At 32.2% G+C, this 20,074-nt stretch overlaps 2 protein-coding genes and 1 pseudogene across 2 annotated transcripts; all 3 read right to left on the reverse strand.

Annotated features, from left to right (window-relative positions):
* Positions 1-2,603: 2,603 nt before the first annotated feature.
* On the reverse strand, positions 2,604-3,794 carry LOC133185998 (G-protein coupled receptor 83-like). The gene has a single exon (XM_061321280.1). It carries the CDS (start codon positions 3,792-3,794, stop codon positions 2,604-2,606), a length of 1,191 nt encoding a protein of 396 aa, XP_061177264.1.
* A 3,000-nt stretch (positions 3,795-6,794) lies between these two features.
* Positions 6,795-13,609, reverse strand: LOC133185055 (uncharacterized; annotated as a pseudogene).
* A 2,772-nt stretch (positions 13,610-16,381) lies between these two features.
* Positions 16,382-17,793, reverse strand: LOC133185056 (G-protein coupled receptor 83-like). Its single transcript, XM_061320117.1, has 2 exons — positions 16,669-17,793; positions 16,382-16,414 (listed from the first exon to the last, which is right to left on the reverse strand). Exons 1-2 carry the CDS (start codon positions 17,791-17,793, stop codon positions 16,382-16,384), a joined length of 1,158 nt encoding a protein of 385 aa, XP_061176101.1.
* Between the last annotated feature and the right edge of the window lie 2,281 nt (positions 17,794-20,074).

Raw genomic sequence — 20,074 nt, forward strand, 5'->3', positions numbered from 1 at the left:
AAAAAAAAAATATAGGTCACAATTTATTTTAAAAAAAACAAAAAATTGCACATTCACTCAGGATGCTTTGCCAAGACGTGAAGATATATTAAAGAACTCAAGATAAAATTAACATCGTTTTCTGCCTGAAAATCGCACATTTTGACTAATATCTCAAAATTTACATCTCTAACCACAACTTTTTCTTTCATTATTTTAAACAACACAATACTTCCAACCGATCAGCACTTAACTCATAAAAGGTTTGATGCAAAAAAATATTTCATTATTATTGCCTATTTAGATTTTTTTTTACCCCACAATTGCGACGAAAATTGCGTTCACGACTCTGAAGAATTGGGCTTGTTATTACGTAGCAATTGACACTCCAAAAGAAGAGACCCAAACGTTTCATTCAAACGAAAATTTTACCACTTCCATGCGGATCATTGTTGGACAATTCAACTCTAAAAACAATGCTCACTGATTACTAACATTAAATTAAATAACTACCTTAGGAGAAAATATCTAACAACCATGAATTTATTAAGCAAGTTGAAATGTAGTATTTCATTTCAGTTAAGCATTTTTATTTAAATGAACTTGATTTATTTTAAATAATAACATCGTAAAATCTCCAATTAATGATCAATTCTTGCTTATTCACTGAGACCATGGATACTATGCATGTATTTATTAAAAATTCGAATGAAGACTCATCAAACGTAAGTTTATAAAGAGCTACTTTTCTTAGTGTAATTTCTAGAGCGACTCATCGTCTCCTTATAACAAAACAAGAACAAATAAACAAAAATAAAAAAAAATATTGGATCATCAGTATATTTATCTAGATACATTAAAACTAAAATTTTTATTTTCTAACTACTTAACTCATCATTTATAACTTTGTCAGATGAGAAAATCAATTTTTTTTTTATATTTACAGCACTTCAATTTCCCAAATAATAATTATGTTTGATGCATTATGATTTTCAGTTCAAAAGTAACACAGAAGATATTTCATTAATCAAGGCTCATTTATAATTCAATTCAGCACTTAACTAAGGAGTAGGGTGGAGCCACAATAAGGGATCAAAGTGTTTACTTGGGAATATATACAGCAAGATCTTTTTGAAGATTTCTCAAGAGCAGCAGGGCCATGAATTATCATAGTAATAAGCAAGCATTCTCAAGTAGTGCAGATTCGAGTTTGCTCAAATTGTAACCAATGGGGGTATTGTAGGGCCACAAAGGGTGACCAAGCTTTGAACTGAAATATAAACAAATACATAACATAAACAAATAGCTGTCCTAAAAAAAATCGCAAACAATCTCAAGTTGTTTGTATACAAGTCTCTTCTTTTCAAATTATGTTCCTTTGAGTTAGGATTGGGCTAAAGTTGGGAATCAAATCTTACCCTATGCATGTTTACAGAAAATCTTTAAAAATCTTTTCCAGAAGGTCATGTTAGTCATATATTGAAATACTTCATTGTTCTGTGAATTTAAGTTCTAACACGATCCTTTGGGGATATGGGAACTTAATTTTTCAGGATAAAAACTTTTACAAATTATCCTTCTTTAGATCAGCAGGACCAGTGTGACTCAGTTGTGTGTTGTAGCAAATGGATCTCTTGTTATTAGTACGAGGAAGTAATACAAAGTGACTTTATACAATATTGTATATTTTATTTTTCTTAATCACTCGGATGAACGGTAATTTTTCGATTTGACGCATTCACGAAATATAGGTTCAAACTTCCCCTTTACCTTCAAACCGTCAAACGAAACGATATGACTCCAAAAATGCCCAAAGCAATTTGTTTCCAGCGATCCATAAAGCATTAAGGTTAGACGGAAAATTTTCTTATATCTGTGAAAAAGTACTATGAGGAGAAATGAAGCTAAAAATAAACTCAACATCTTATAGAATATTACATTCAAAAATGTAGAGGGGATATTTGTCAGAAGATCAAAACAAAACAAAACATTATTAGGTGAGGCGAACAAGAAATACCCCTAGGTATATACTGAAAAAAGGTTAATGGGATTAACAACTGTAACTACATTCCGAAAAGAATCATCATTTTAAAGTACAATGTTTAAACTTTTCGGTTGTAAAACAGATTTAAGATCAAGTTGATTACCTTCTAGATAACATAAGACTAATTGTGTTATTGTTCCTAGAATTGCTGCAGTGACATTTTAATGTTTTCCTAGTAAAATCTCCTTTTCGTAATAAAGCTAGGAAGCGAAAGAGTTTAATCATTAGATGTAGATGACATAAAAAAATGTTTCTTTATTACCTTTACTGTTTAAAAAAATTAAAGGAACACTTTACATAGAATACAAACAAAAGACAAACATGAAAATAAAATTATGCATTCACATTTTTTTTTTTGCAGTACATCTCTAACTTAAATATTTTATAAAAGATTAAGGTTATTCTATAACTGTAGCAAAATGTCTTTCATATTGTTTCTAATTTATTGACATAGCTTTATTAACTGAATCATCAAAATAAACATACAAACAAATAATCAATAAACAATAAATAAATACAATAAACAAATAAAGAAAAAAAATTATTTAAGCTATATAAAAAAATATATTTCGGTAAACATTTAGAAACAAATAAAACAGCATAAAATCTTTTTGACTTCTTTTCTGAAAGACAAATCAAAGTAACTATAAATAAAAGCGTTAACAATGTTATTCAACAAGAACGCCCTTTGTAGAAAGACAAGAAAATTAAGCATTAGTGGGCTCTTGGAGAACCAGAATTCTGCCGGGTTACTCCCTGGAAGCATCATCAGGACAAGAGTAGGGAGGTATGCTAAAATATAGAAGATGATGATGGTGGCAAACATCACTGTAAAGTTGTTTCTCGCTTGTTTATTCCTCGCCTTTTTCTTCCTGTTTATCGACGTGTCTCTAACATCCCGTTTAGAATCCTCTTTAGAATTTGACTTGCATCGTCCGCAATATACATCGTCTTCTGTTGAACTCAAGACTGTTGACACGGTTGTTGAAAATGCCGACTCTTCAATTCCAGTCATTTCTACGTGTAGTTTCCCCGGACCCTCGGTTTGAGGTGCATTGTCTTGAGCTTTCGAAATGTCAGGTTTTTGTTTTGCCATTTTGGCTTTGAGACCTCCCTTCCTAAATCTTCGATATATTTTTACACCGACTGGTATATACAATACACATGTTATAATCATATTCAGCAAAGCCAAAAAAATTTCAAAAGCAAAATAACCAATTTGTAATTTATGCAGAGTTCCATCTGTAAAGCGCAAGGTACACAAAGTAGTATTTATCAGTTCTCCTTTGTACATAAAAGGATAATGCCTTTCTCCCAAGAAGTAAAGCATAGGTGCTGACGTCACTATTGAAAATATCATCACCACAATCAGAGCTCTTCTTTTCCTAGTAATAGTAAGTTGTGGACTAGTAGGACGGCAAATCATAAGATGGCGATTTAGAGCAATAAGTAGAATGATAATCCCAGACACAGAGGTGGTCGACCAAGTAAGAAAATATCCTACTTTACAAAAGGTATCCAAAGTATAGTAGGCCCTGTGAAAATTCGAAACAACGCCAAGTATAACGCCAGCAAGACAAGCGAAAATATCGGCAATGGCTAAAATTGGGATAAAATACTTTTCGTCAGTTCGTTTCATCCTACGTATGTAAATATACACAACAATTGAATTTCCAAATAATCCTAGAAAAAGATACAAAAGTAGTATTCCAGTGTTAAAATAGAGAGTTTTTGTAACATCGGCATTCAGATCTTCTGCTGTATAGTTCATGATTGATCTTTTAAGAAAAGCAAAATATTCAATCAATTTTCTTCTTTATCAGTGATTTAGTACATTTAAAGCCTGAGCTGAAGAAAGATATCATTTGAAATTGAAAACGGATCAAAAGTCATCAACTTGTGACCGGGAAGTTCAAATTTTGACCGGGTTGTAAACAGAAACTCTAATGTAAACGTGACATCGTCGTATATGTGAAAGGATTTTCTAAAGAGAAAAGGCAAATAATATCCGTATATTTAGTAAACAAGGAAACTAGTGTACTTTCTGTAATATAAATTTCGATACATAAGGACGAAAAACAACTTATTCTAATGCATCGAATGAAACATCAATTAAAATTAATTTATACCGATATTTTACACCTGACACTGCATTGCTCAAGTATGTATTAATATATTTAAACTACTATTGTGGTCATTTTTAGAAGTCTTTAATGACTGTATAATAATAAGTATTGCAGCCTATTTAAAAGCATAGTGGAAATATTGCTAAATAATGGGAGATATCGTGCGTGGGGAAAAACATATCAATTAAATGAGCTGTGATATCCATGAAGTTTGTCCCTTCCATTGTATTTTTAAGACATACCAAAAATCTGGAAAACCTTATGCAGAATACTTTTTGCAACTTCAGGTCAAAATGAAATACGTGATTGTTGATTGTACATTAATTCTTACGCTTCTAGATTTTGCGAATTCACTTTATTGCTAAAAAAAATAAAACCTTAACGTATAAGGATATTCTAATGTAATTGAGAAAATTTCAAACAAAAATTATATTTGACCATGGATTAACATTTTTAAAATTAAATCATAGTTTTTTTTACTTCTCGCATTGAAAACAATTTGTTTCGAATGAAAAAAGTAGATGGTCACAGGCATTATACACGAAGACTAATGCAAACAAAAATGATTATAAATAAAAGACATTCTTCATCAGAGAAAAAATATTTAAACAAAAAATATTGACTTTTATTTGTTGTTGATTTTTATACTTTTTTAGCGAATGCATTTTATGCTTAAAATTGTTTAAAATTTGTTGGTGATACAAGTGCCAGTTTTACGGTGTATGAAATTTATTGGTATATTTCAAGATGATATCTTGCTTATCCTCTCTCTCTCAAAACATTTTAATATGATGAATTAAAGAGTACGTTTTGTTGTTCTTCGTTTCTTCATAACATTTTTTCAGATAAAATTTACCAGTATCCAATTTAAATCTATGAATGAACATGGTCGCGCGCGTGGCGCAGTGGTTAGAGCGTTCGCTCTAGAGTCGCGGAGTAAGGAGTTGATCCTTAGGTCGCGGGTTCGAATCCCAATGTGGGACGTGGAGACCAGTCCTTCGGATGAGACCGTATGAACCGAGGTCCCGTGTCGCAGTAGGTGCTAGCACGAAAAAGATTCCTCACTGCTCAATGGCCCTGAGTGCCGAGTATAGGTCAACATTTGTAGCTCTCCATTGGCAAGTGGTGGCGTCTCCATATGAGTGAAAAAATTTCGAGAGGGACGTTAAAAAATAAACAAACAAAACAAAGGAATAAACATGCGGAAAAGACATAAAGACTGAGGAAAATATAAAGCATCTCAAATTTCAATCTACGCAAGAAATCCCCTTAACTCTCCTACGTTTTCCTAACTGATAAGCTATTTAACCATAACGTGATTTATTTATAATACAGCAATTTTTTTTTTGTTTAGGAATAAATTGGTTTTTAAAAATATGTGAATTTAAATTAAAAACTATCTTTATTTAAAAAGATTACAAAAATTAGACACATTATGACTACGAATAATATAGATATATTTATATTTAAAATTACTTAATTTATCAATCATATTTAATGTAATGCATTCAGGGAGTACCAAGTTGTTTACGAACGAATTTGCGGATTACTTTACGGAAGCGGATTCATAGCCTTACCGCATACCGGAAATCAAAGTTTTTGACTTGAAGTAACTGCACCTGAAATCGTACTGTTTGTTTACAAATATTCACGACTCAGTGTTTATAACAGTTGAAATTGAAATTCAGATCGTCTCTGAAATTACTCATTCAATATGTACTCTATATTTTATTCAAAAGTTTAGATCTTTTCGTAATTAAACTAAAAATCTTTACAACATGCATGTTAATTTGTACGATTTTATCATTTCCACTGTATTATGTTTCATGAATAAAAAAGTACTTAAACTCTTCATGATACTATGTGAAATTGAATTATTACAATATGCTTGTACTACATTAACTCATGGAAATTGACTTCAAGACATCAATATACACCTTAAGACTAATTTTGTTTTTTTAAAGTTTTTATAAGAAATGTTACAAGTTTGGTACAAATAGTAAGGATTCTAAGCAGTAGTGTTTTATGGGAGGAAGTACTCTGCTTGCACTCTGAATGAAGGACATGTCAGGAACTTAAATACGGATTAACTGCTTTTTTAAAATGATTTTTATTTTTAGGATTAAACAAAAATAACAACACAAAATATCAGACAATGTTAGATTCATTAAAAAAATTAAACAAATTACAATTATAACTTTTCCTACTTGCAAAATAAAAAACTGTAATTATTTTCAAACAATTGAAAATGGATATCATCAGTGCTTTTTTTCTACAGAAATATAAAATGTTATTAAGTTCACACCGAAAAGATAAGTCAAAATAAGTGTATATAAAAGGGTTTAAAATATTATTTAGAAGAAAGGCCCTCCGAAGAAACACAAGGACGTTCAATTCCACAGCCCCTCTGGTAAACCAAAACGTGGATGGGTCCTCTCCAGGTAACATAAACAACACAAGTGTTGGCAAATAAGCTAACACGTAAATTAGGATAATTGTAGCGAACATAAGTGTAAAGTTATGCCTAACTTGCCTTCTTCTTTTTAAATTGTCCTGCGTTTTAGAGATGATACCTTTTTGTTTGTAGTCTATTCCTGATGGTTTTGTGCTTGTTGTACATTTTGAGCACATTTCATTTTGGCTCATCACTTCGGAAGTACAGCTGTATTTGAAATCACTGATAACTCGTGTTCTGGCGTACTTATGTATATTCTTCGTTTTGCAATGGATACAGGCACACCTTCAGAAATGGATGAAACGTTGGTTGAACCGTTCATGTTTTGCTGTATTACTTTGAACCTGCGATATATAATGACACCGACTGGGATGCACAATCCACATGTCACTATCATGTTCAGTGAAGCAAGAAAAATCTCAAAAGCAAAATAAGCATTTTGTCACTGCTTCATTGCACTATTACTAAAGCGAAAGGTACATATTGTAGTGGTTATTAGTTGTCCTTTGTACACAAATGGGAAATCACGGCTTCCTAGAAAATACAGCATCGGAAGCGAGGTTACAAAAGAAATAGATGACATGATGACCATGGCTCTTCTCTTTCTTACCGTGTTAAGTTGGAGACCCGTGGGACGACAAATTCTTAAATGACGATTAAGGGCGATTAAGAGGATAAAAAATCCAGAAATGGAAGTCATTGTCCAGGTGAAAAAATATCCGACTTTACAGAATGTATCCAACACGTAATTAGCTCTGTAGAAATTCAACCAATTCCAAGAATTATTCCAGCTAAACATGCAAAAATATCGATCGAAGACGGGGAATCTGGCTATTGTCAGTTTAGTGGTGGAGAATCTTTGAGAGGTACTCCCTTCTCTAAATCCAGAATTTTATTTTAAATATAAACCAATTTGGTGGGTTTGTGTAGACACTTAAGTCTTATAGTATTTAAGCAAAAGCTAGCAGCCTAACCAAAAAAGATTTAAAAAACGAGTATATTTTGTTCCAAAAATAGTACAATGCATTTTCGATATTTTTAAAATAGGGATGCGATCACAAGTAGTCTATACGTGGAAATTCAAAACTAAATGATTACTTGTAGATGTAAACATTCACTTATTATTTCGATAAGAAATAAAAAAGAAATACAACTGTTTTCAATGAGATTGTGACATATCGAATTGTATATTATGAAACTCCCTCTCTCTCTCTCCGTACTTAAGTAATAACATGTAGCTGTGTAAAGAATAACAAAACAAAACATTTTTTGCGATGCTTTAGTGACATTAAATCACTAAGACAGTTTTTGTAGTTGTGCGTGTGCTTGTTTGTTTGTTTTTCAATTTTTTTTTATTTAGAAGAAGGCCAGTGACCCAGTAAGCTTCCTAGTGTTTCGCCACCTACAGTAGGTACTTCTACCCTATGTAGTGATACGTTTACAGTAAAGAATATTTTTTTAGGAATGATTCTATTGCTAAGATGTGAACCATGTCTTTGAAACCCTTTGAGTCCCTAAGAGAGCCCCTAAATCCACGGTCTAAAACTAAAATATCATTACATTTTGCCCTCTATGTGTATAAATATTTAGATAAATCTAACTATGATTTATCATTCATTGGTGCTAAGAATTTTTATTATTCTTATTTTTCACCTTGTGCTTCCGGCCTCAAAATCTCTGTTCTCGTGAACAGGCCTCTGTATGATCGTGTAGACATACGTAGTACATCTACTTATTATTTTTTAAAAATAAATAAATGATAAATAAATAAGTAACCACCGTGTTACCCAGTCAAAAGACTGAGGCAATCATTTTTTGGTGGCCGACCATACATGGAGTACAATGTCAACTTAATATATAGAGAAAACAAAGATGAGATAAAATTGCAAATAGTAACAGAAAAAAAGGGGGGGGGTTGTATTTCTTCAATAATTGTTGAACATAAATTATAGATTTAACATAAAATTAAATAAGAAAAAAGGGGGGTTGTGAAAACATTAAATTAATTAAATGCACATTTGATTAATTAAATGCACATTTGGGAGGGTGTATGTGCGATTATTAATTATAGATTTAATTTAAAATTAAACACAAAAAGGGGGGGGGGCGAAATAGTATAATTTAGATTTGCTAAATTGTTTTTATTTAGTTTGCAATACCGTAAGAAATTTAAATTAGTATACCGAAGTACTGTTTACTAGGGTTAAAAAATACATGTAGATTTATATATTGTTTTCAATTAACGATAATATACTGTACGTAGTTCAATAAGCATACCGAAATGCTACAAAGTCGGCAATAAACATAATAATTAGCACACAGCATTAGTCCATACATTGTTTGTTTCCATTACTCATCTATAAAATATTTGATAAGAATGGGTAAATCATTATTTTTTCCGTCTGCCTAATATGGACCTAGTATCTGAACAATATATACATCGTATGCCATTATCATCATCGGTTTTACCAAGGGATAACCTTTATATACACCGAAAGAATTCCTTTGAAAAGTATACACTGAACTCTTTTGAATATGGATGTATGTTTTAATTTAAAGAATATTTTATTCACAGAGGTGAATGGGATTTAGCAGAAAGCTCAGCCTGACAGGTTTAAGCCTTCTTCGAACATAAAGGTCAAGGTAAAAAAGGGGGGAAAGAAGAAAAAAACACTAATACAGAGAAAAATAAGCAAAATTACAGAGGAAAAAAGCAAAATTACAGAAAAATACCGGTTTGGAAATATTAAAAAATGTTACATTTACATACAAAATAATGAATTTTTTTAGCAATGTTTCGCAGTAATAACAATACTTGGAAGATAAACAAATAATTCGATGCTGATCAATTGCAAATGTAACGGTCTGAGTCGGTAGCTTTGGACAAAATGCTAATGGGATCTAAAGCCACGTGTTTATTGATTTTTCAATATTCACAAAGTTACCCGAGTCTACAAATCACATGATAAATTGGAATATTAAACAGGTCGCAATGAGGTCATTGACATGTAAATAACCGTGTACAGTGAAGAAAACGGCCAGTGTTTTGTACCTTTTTCAAAAGATTTACCCCGAGCCCAGCCTTGTCCAAAATTCTCCCTTGAATATGTTGAATTTCAACAGTTATACACCTTCTATCCTTTCGAGAAATTTGGGCAACAATGCGCTCACCATGTATTACGGCTTTAAAAATCGGATTAAGTAATGAATATATGCCGAATACTGTTCTATATGTAAAACTATTATGAGGCCCGTTAGGGCCGAAAACAGTCTGATAATTTTACATATAGAATTGTATGAAGCATATATCTTACTTAAAACATTGCTATTTAAATGTCCAAAAGTTACCTGGAGGAGTCCGATAATAACACAATAGGAGTTCAGGCATCAATAGTTTTCTACCTGAAACCATCTAATAAGTAGACAAAAGAAAAGAGAAAGTTTTTTTTCTGTAGACAGGAAAACCAGTGAGTGAACTCTTTTGTTTCATTCATTCATTCATTCAATGGCAGTCGTTTTGCTTAGCAGGAACTATGGACAATGGTCAGGTGATGAAGAATTTTTTTTTTATGATTCGGAATATTTTTTTTATTAAGTGCGTTTGACATTGATACAGTGTTGGATGATATCTTCAAAATTCATTTAAAGTAAAAATGCGGATTTTTATCTAAAAATTTGATTGGATGATATAATGAAAATCTTGGGTTTTAAAACTGCGGTCATTGGCGAACAAACCTCGTTAAAAAAAGAGATTCGCAGACTGGTTCTTTATCAGAAAATGGATTTAAATTGGCGTATTCACAGTGCTGTATCGAAAACGCTTTGCAAAAAACCGAATGGAAAGTGTTACTTTTGAGGAAGGTTAAAACTCCAGTTTCTTTTTCTTGGATTCGCTATTTTTAACAACTTAATTTCCTCGCGTTCGCTTTCCCTGAATTTGTTCTCCCTAACTTTTTTTTTAATTTCTGGGCATATTAAACCTTGTTTTCACTCTAGTTGTTGTTTTTAACTACTGTCCGATTTTGTTATCACTGCCGTCCGATAATATATCATTGGACTGGTAATTATTATTATCGGACGGCTACAGGTAAATTTTTAGACTGCAAAAACAAAGGCATGACGTCACAGCATTGTTTTAACTTTGAATATCAACGAAGATTCGTGAATTTTAGTGACCCTTCATACAAAACACAGCTTCATTCTGTAATTTTACTGACTTTTAATTCCTGTAATTTTGCAAAGTTGCGATTTAAACATAGAAGAAGAGCATTATTAATCTCATTTGGCTATTTTCTTTACTTTATTTTTGCGCAATTTACAGGAGGCCACATTTTACACACTAAGTGTAATCATTCTTTGACAATTCCTTATAACGAAATTGAGAATTCGTCTCGTTATATAATTAATTTAAGAATTTTTTATTACGAATTCATCAAATATGCTACATGTAAAACACATCAACTTCGTCATAACGAATTCAAAACATTTGATATAACAGATTAAATTTTATAAAACAAATTCTTGAATTGTTATTACGATATGAATTCGAATTTTGACAATTAGAAATATCGAATTCAAAGAATTCAAAAAAAATTTCGGATATGTCGAAAATAGGATTTCGTATTATTTATATACCATATGATAACGGGTGATTGTTACGGAGACGGATTCATAGACAGTAGACCGTCGCAAATTGCATTAAATGCAGATCTGTATCCTTGAAAAACACATTTCTGTCAACTATAGTCTTCCATTTTTATATGAGTTGATAACTGCAGAAATCTCTTTCTTAAGAAAAGGGTACATATGTAAGACACAGTATAATTCAAGTACAACGCATCTTTTTTTTAAATTTTCTATACCAGTTAATCCAGTTTGATTTTAATATGTTACGAGCATTTCGAGAAGGATAAAGATAACACAGTCAATATTTCTCTCCCCCAGAACGCATTACATGTGTTGAAGATAGGTACCCTTTAAAATATTGATAGTCCTCTATAAAATTATCCTTTGAAAATGTTATCAAAGAAACATGTTATAACAACTATTTATATTGTTGACTTATTTCTCATCATAGCTCTTTACGAATCGAAATCCATCGAAATATGGGTGAAATATTGCCGACTCGGCGTTAAACAATAATAATAATAATTGACGATTGTTTTTCAATTATGAATAGGAAATTCCTTACTAAAACTTCTTTTAAGGTAACTCACTTGTCAGCTTTTTAGAAAAGTTCAGTCAGAACCTTTAAATTTAAAACTATTTATTACAATTCAATTTTAATAATGTATTTAAATTAAACAAAGTAATTTATTCAACATTCAATTGAAAACCTGCAAATTCATAAAGAAGCAAGATTTGTGAAGACCTATTTCTTGTGGTGGAAGGATATTTAGAAGAAAATTCATTACATCTACACATTTGTTAAATTTAATATCTTGGATATTTACCCCTTGTTTATCTTTACTTAAAGAATATTTTCTGTTATGCTAGGAATAGAAAATATAGGTCTCAATTTATTTATTTTAAAAAAAAAAAAATACACATTCACTCAAGAGACTTTGCAAAGAAATGAAAATATATCAAAGAGGTAAAGATAAAATTAACATCGTTTTTTGCCTGAAAATCGCACATTTTGACCAATATCTCAAAATTTATACATCGTTATTCTAAACAAAACTATACTTCAAACCCATCAGCACTTAACTCATAAAAAATTTTTATGCAAGAAATATTTTTATAACATGCTTGAGTTTCTGATTGACAATATCTATGTGGTTTTTGGAGACCAGGTCTTCCAATAATCTATTGGAATTCCCATGGGTACCAATTGCGCCCCGTTATTAGCAGACCTTTTTTTGTATTCATATGAAGCAGAATTTGTCCAAAATCTTGTACGTGAAAAGAAGAAAACACTTGCTGTGGCCTTCAACTCGACATTTAGATATATCGACGATGTATTGTCAATTAACAATGGCTATTTCCATTCTTATGTCGATACGATATATCCTGGTGAGCTTGAGATAAAAGATACCACAGAGTCTGACACATCTGTTTCATATTTGGATATTTTACTTGAAAAAGACGTTAATGGTAATCTTACAACCAAGCTTTCTGATAAACGTGATGACTTTAACTTTTCAATCCTCAACTTCCCTTACGTATGCAGCAATATACCTTCATCACCTGCATACGGGGTATATATCTCTCAGTTGATTCGATACGCAAGAGCATGCTCTACGTATGAACGATTTCTAAAACGAGGTAATTTATTGACAAACAAGTTGATGAAACAAGAATATCAGCAGTCTCGTTTAAAGTCATCATTTCGTAAGTTCTATGGTCGATACAATGACCTTGTCAGCAAATACAATTTATCATTGAGTCAAATGCTGACTGACGTTTTTCATACTAATTGTTAGGCCATTATTTACACACTGAATTGTCGACGGATTTTTCCGTTATTTCCCGATCATGACAAGGAGCACACGGCGGGTGTGACCGGTCGGCATGGGATGCTCACTCCTCCATGGCACCTGATCCCACCTCTGATATTTAGAGGTCCGTGTTTGCTCTGCTCCTATTTTGTATTGTTAATGGACTTTTGAGCTTTGAATACTGTTCGTTATCTCCATATATTTCATTGCCTATTTAGATTTTTTATACCCCAAAAATGATACTGTTTAAGTGCAAAAAGGACACACAATAATGTATGCGGATTAATTTGTATGATTTGTTCAATGATAAATATTATTCAATCTATTTTACGTAAAATAAGATTAGATTTATTGCCATAATTACATCTGATAAAATATGATAAAGATTAAATGATTAACCAAAGAGTTATAATTTAAGTGCAAAAAGATCAACTTAATTGTACCGTGGCTCAATAAAATGCCCCCCACCCATTTTCTTTGCGATTTTGAGTCATGTTTTATGAGTACTTATCTAAAATATGCTTCCTTGATATAACTAGTTTCACGCATTACATACCTTAAACATTTCGAAAATTCAGGTCAATTGTTTCATTTTTAAGGTCTAAATCTTATCTTCATCTTTAGGCTACATACAAGTGAAAGTACAGTATATTTGTCCTCATGATTTTACTTAATGAAGCAATAGGGCCATCACATCTACAAAGCGAATCGCAGATATAATGAATGGAATATTGAAATAATATACATATAGTATAAAGAGTTGAAGCATTCTTTTTGCTCACTTCATTATAATATTGAACAAAACACCCTGTTTCCAAAATAAAGAGCAACTAAACTTATCTACAAACAATGAAGCGCATCGAACTAATAAAAGTTTCCATTTGAATAAAACGTTTTACCTTTCTTTTGAACGTTTGTTGTTACATGATGACACTCCCATTTCTTCATAAAGGAGAAAGCCGTCTAATGTAGGAACAAGTGGGCGGGGAAACGCCAGTCTGCACTGAGATAAAGCCCCCAATTGTCGTAAATGTTCTCAAATGCTTCATTCGAATACCGGTAGAACAGGTATTCTATAAATAGAATAACCAATCAGATTGACAGTTTACATACACCGGTTAACACCTTAACCTTAACTTCAATAGAAATGACAAGCACATACTTGTAATTATATACAAAGTTTTACATGTACAGAAGCGGGGGCTTTAACTTTCTTTCCAAACTTCACAGAAACACAATTTCGACAAAACATGATTTTCCAGTCTCAGAGAGTGGTGTGTCTTAAAGCATTGCGACGAATATTGCTTTCACGAATCTAGAGAAATGGGCGTGTTATTTCGTAACAATTGACATTCCATAAAGAGGGACCTGAACGTTCCATTCAAACGAAGAATTTACCACTTCAATGCGCATCACTGTTGGACAATTCAACTCTATATACAATGATCGTTGATTACTTTCATCAAATTAAATGACTACATTAGGAGAAAATATTTAAAACCCATAAATTTAATGACCAAGTGGAAATGTAGCACTATATTTCAGTTAACAGTCTATAAAAATGAATTTGATTTATTTTACATAAAAACATCTTAAAGTCTCCAATAATTGATCGATTCTTGCTTATTTACTGAGACCATGGATACTATACAAGTATTTATGAATAATTCGAATGAAGTCTCATCAAACTTAAGTATATAAAGAGTTACTTTTCTTAGTGTAATTTCTAGAGCGACCCATCGTCGCCTTATAATAAAACAAGATCAAATACACAAACCTTAAAAAACTATTGGATCAACAGCATATTTATCTAGATACATTAAAACTAAACTTTTTACTTTCTAACACAAAACTCATCATTTATAACATTGTCAGATGAGACAATCAATTTTTTTTATCTTACAGTACTTCAATTTCCCAAATAATAATGTTTGATGCATTATGATTTTAATTATGTTTGATGCATTATGACGTTCAGTTCAAAAGTAATACAAAAGATATGCTATTAATTAAGGTTCATTCATGTGATTCAATTCAGCACTTAACTAAGGAGTAGGGTGGAGCCACAATAAGGGATCAAAAAGTTAATTTGGGAATATATAGAGCAAGAACTATTTCAAATCTTCTCATGAACAGCAAGGCCATGAATTATCGTAGTAATAAGCGAGCATTCTCAAGTAGTGCAGATTTGGGTTTGTTTAAATCAATGCCAATGGGGTATTGTAGGGCCACAAAGGATGACCAAGCTTTGAACGGAAATATAAACAAAAATATAACACAAACAAATACAGCAGTCCCAGAAAAATCGCAATCTCAAGCTGTATAGATACAAGTCTCTTCTTTTCAAATTTTTTTCCCTTGAGTTAGGATTGGGCTGAAGTTGGAGATCAAATCTTACCCAATGCATGTATACAGAAAACCATTAAAAATCTTTTCCAGAAGGGTACATTAGTCATACTGATATTGAAATATCTCAATGTTATGTGGATTTTAGTTCTAACATGATCCATTGAAAATTGGCTGGGGCCACAATATGGGACTTTAATTTTTCAGGATATAAACTTTTACAAATTACCATTCTTTAGATTAGCAGGACCAGTGTGACTCAGGTGTGTATTTTAGCTAATTGATCTCTTGTTGTCAGTATGAGGAAGTAATCATCTTGATCTTATACAATATTGTATATTTTGATTTTTAATCAGATGTACAGACACTTCAATCTGACACATTCACGAAAGATAGGATCAAACTGCCCCTTAACCTTCGAACCGTCGTACGAAACGATACGACTCCAAAAATGCCAAAAGCATTTGTTTCCGGCGATGTATGCAGCATTAAGGTTAGAAGAAATTTTTTCTTATATCTGTGAAAAGCTACTTTGAGAAGAAATGAAGCTAAAAAATAATTGAATCCCACATTACATTTAGGCATAATGCAGAGGGGATAATTGTTAGAAGATCAAAACAACATAAAAATACTAATTGGTGAGGCGAACAAGAAATATTCCTAGGTATATACTGAAAAAAAGTTAATGGAATATATGGAGATAACAAACAGTTAACAGATTAACAAAAACAATTGTAACTACGTTGAAAAGAATCATCATTTTAAAGTACAATGTTTAAACTTTTCGGTTGTAAAATTGATTTAAGATCAAGTTGATTACCTTCTAGATAACATAAGGCTAATTGTATCATTGTTCCTAGAATTACCGCAGTGACATTTTCCACGTTTTTCTAAATCATTACAAACTTGTTTCTTTATAACCTTTACTGTTAAAAAAATGAAAGGATCAGTGCTGTATTTAGAGTACAGTCATAAAAATAAAATAATGTATTCACATTTCTTTTTCCTTTTGTGCATTACATCTCTAAATTCATAAAAAATATATTTATAAAAGATTTAGTTTATTCCAAAACTATAGCCTTTCTTTCATATTGTAGCTAACACATCACTATCATATCATTGGCATAGCCTTTTTTTTAACTTAATCATCAAAATAAAGAAAAAAATTATGCAGGCTGCATAAAAGACGTAAAAAATATTCTTAGGTAAACATTTAGAAACAAATAAAACAGCATAAAATCTTATTGACTTCATTTCTGAAAGATAAATCAAAGTAACTATAAATAAAAGCGTTAACAATGAATTCAAACAGAATGCCCTTTGTAGAAAGGCAAGTAATTTACCCACTAGTGAGCTCTTGGAGAACCGGAATTCCGCCATGGTACTCCCTGGAAGCATCATCAGGACAAGCATATTGAGGTATGCTAAAATATAGAAGATGAGGGTGGTTGCAAACATCACTGTAAAATTGTTTCTCGCTTGTTTATGCCTCGCCTTTTTCTTCCTGTTTATCGACGTGTCTCTAACATTTCGTTTAGAATCCTCTTTCGAATTTGACTTGCATCGTCCCCAATGTACACCGTTGTCTGTTGAACTCAAAACTGTTGATACTCTTGTTGAAAATGCCGACTCTTCCATTTCACTCATTTTTACGTGTAGTTTTCCCGGATTCTCAGTTTTATGCGCATTGTCTTGAACTGTCGAAACGTCAGATTTTTGATTTGCCATTTTGGCTTTGAGACCTGCCTTTCTAAATTTTCGATATATTTTTACACTGACTGGTATATATAATGCACATGTAATAATCATATTCAGCAAAGACAGAAAAATTTCAAAAGCAAAATAACCAATTTGTAATTTTTGCAGAGTTCCATCGGTAAAGCGCAAGGTACACAAAGTAGTATTTATCAGTTCTCCTTTGTACACAAAAGGATAACGCCTTTCTTCTAAGATGTAAAGCATTGGTGCTGAGGTCATGATTGAAAATATCATTACCACAATCAGAGCTCTTCTTTTCCTAGTAATAGTAAGTTGTGGACCAGTAGGACGGCAAATCATAAGATGGCGATTAATGGCAATAAGTAGAATGATAATCCCAGACACAGAGGTGGTCGACCAAGTAAGAAAATATCCTACTTTACAAAACGTATCCAAAGTATAGTAGGCCCTGTGAAAATTCGAAGCTACGCCAAGTATAACGCCAGCAAGACATGCGAAAATATCGGCAATGGCTAAAATTGGGATAAAATACTTTTCGTCAGTTCGTTTCATTTTACGTGTGTAAATATACAACACAATTGAATTTCCAAATAATCCTAGAAAAAGATACAGAAGAAGTATTCCAATGTTAAAATAGAGAGTTTTTGTAACATCGGCATTCAGATCTTCTGCTGTATAGTTCATGATTGATCTTTTAAGAAAAGCAAAATATTCGGTAAATTTTTCTCTTTATCAGTGATCTACTATATCCAAAGCCTGAACTTATGAAAGATATCATTTGAAGTTGAAAACGGATCAAAAGTCATCAACTTGTGACTGGGAAGTTCAAATTTTTGACCGGGTTGTAAACAGAAACTGTAATGTAAACGTGACATCATCGTATATGTGAAAAGATTTTCTAAAGAGAAAAGGCAAATAATATCCGTATACCCAATAAACAAGGAAAGTGGTGTACTTCCTGTAATCTAAATTTCGATACATAAGGAAGAAAAACAACTTATTCTAATGCATCGAATGAAACATCAATTAAAATTAATTAATACCGATATTTTACACCTGACACTGCATTGCTCAAGTTTGTATTAATATATTTAAACTATTATTTTGGTCATTTTTTACAAGTCTTTAATATATATATATACAATATATATATATTAATATAATAATAAGTATTGCAGCGGAATTAAAAGCATAGTGAAAATATTGCCAAAGAATGGGAAATATCGTATGTGGGGAAAAACATAGCAATTAAATGAGCTGTGAGATCCATGAAGTTTGTCCCTTCCATTGTATTTCTAAGACATGCCAAAAATCTGGAAAACCTTATTCAGAATACTTTTTGCAACTTCAGGTCAAAATTGTTTAAAATTTGTTGGTGATACAAGTGCCAGTATTACGGTGTATCAAATTTATTGGTATATTTCAAGATGATATCTTGCTTATCCTCTCTCTCTCTCTCTAAACATTTTAATATGATGAATTAAAGAGTACGTTTAGTTGTTTTTCGTTTCTTCATAACAATTTTTCAGATAAAATTTACCAGTATCCAATTTAAATCTATGAATAAACATGGTCGCTCGCGTGACGCAGTGGTTAGAGCGTTCGCTCTAGATTGATTGTATATTGTTTTACGTCCCATTCGAGAATTTTTCACTCATATAGAGACGTCACCATATACCGGTGAAGGGCTTCAAATTTTGACCTTTACTCGGCACTCAGGGCCATTGAGCAGTGAGGGATCTTTATCGTGCCAACGCCTGCCGTGACACGGGGCCTCGGTTTTTAAGGTCTCATCCGAAGGACCCGCAACTTTCACTTCAAAGTGCCGAGCGCATGGCGAAGGAACAGTTGCTACCTATTTTTTTTTATCGACTTAGGTCTGTCGCGGCCGAGATTCGAACTTACGACCTCCCGATCACGGAGCGAGCGCTCTACCGACTGAGCTACCGTGAACGGTCGTTCGCTCTAGAGTCGCGGAGTAAGGAGTTGATCCTTAGGTCGCAGATTCGAATCCCACTGTGAGACGTCGAGACCGGTCCTTCGGATGAGACCGTATAAACCGAGGTCCCGTGTCGCAGTAGGTGCTGACACGGAAAAAGATCCCTCACTGCTCAATGGCCCTGAGTGCCGAGTATAGGTCAAAATTTGTAGCTCTCCACCGACAAGTGGTGGCGTCTCCATATGAGTGAAAAATTCTCGAGAGGGACGTTAAAAAATAAACAAACAAAACAAAGGAATAAACATGCGGAAAAGACATAAAGACTGAGGAAAATATAAAGCAACTCAAATTTCAATCTAGGCAAGAAATCCCCTTAACTCTCCTACGTTTTCCTACCTGATAAGCTATTTAACCATAACGTGATTTATTTATAATACAGCAATTTTTTTTTTGTTGATGAATAAATTAGTGTTTAAATATATATGAATTTAAATTAAAAACTATCTTTATTAAAACGATTACAAAAAATAGACACATTATGACTACGATTAATATAAATATATTTTATATTTAAAATTACTTAATTGATGAATCATATTGAATGTAATGCATTCAGGGAGTACCAAGTTGTTTACGAACGAATTTCCGGATTACTTTACGGAAGCGGATTCATAGCCTTACCGCATACCGGAAATCAAAGTTTTTGACTTGAAGTAACTGCACCTGAAATCGTACTGTTTGTTTACAAATATTTACAACTCAGTGTTTATAACAGTTGAAATTGAAATTCAGATCGTCTCTGAAATTACTCATTCAATATGTACTCTATATTTTATTCAAAAGTTCAGATCTTTTCGTAATAAAACTAAAATTCTTAACAACATGCATGCTAATTTGTACGATTTTATCATTTCCACTGTATTATGTTTCATGAATAAAAGAGAACTTAAACTCTTCATGATACTATGTGAAATTGATTGATTGATTGATTGTATATTGTTTTACGTCCCATTCGAGAATTTTTCA

Source organism: Saccostrea echinata, unplaced genomic scaffold (assembly GCF_033153115.1).
Source record: "Saccostrea echinata isolate AGI-Se365-2 ecotype Australia unplaced genomic scaffold, CSIRO_AGI_Sech_v1 ptg000012l, whole genome shotgun sequence".
In the NCBI taxonomy this organism is placed as follows: domain Eukaryota; kingdom Metazoa; phylum Mollusca; class Bivalvia; order Ostreida; family Ostreidae; genus Saccostrea; species Saccostrea echinata.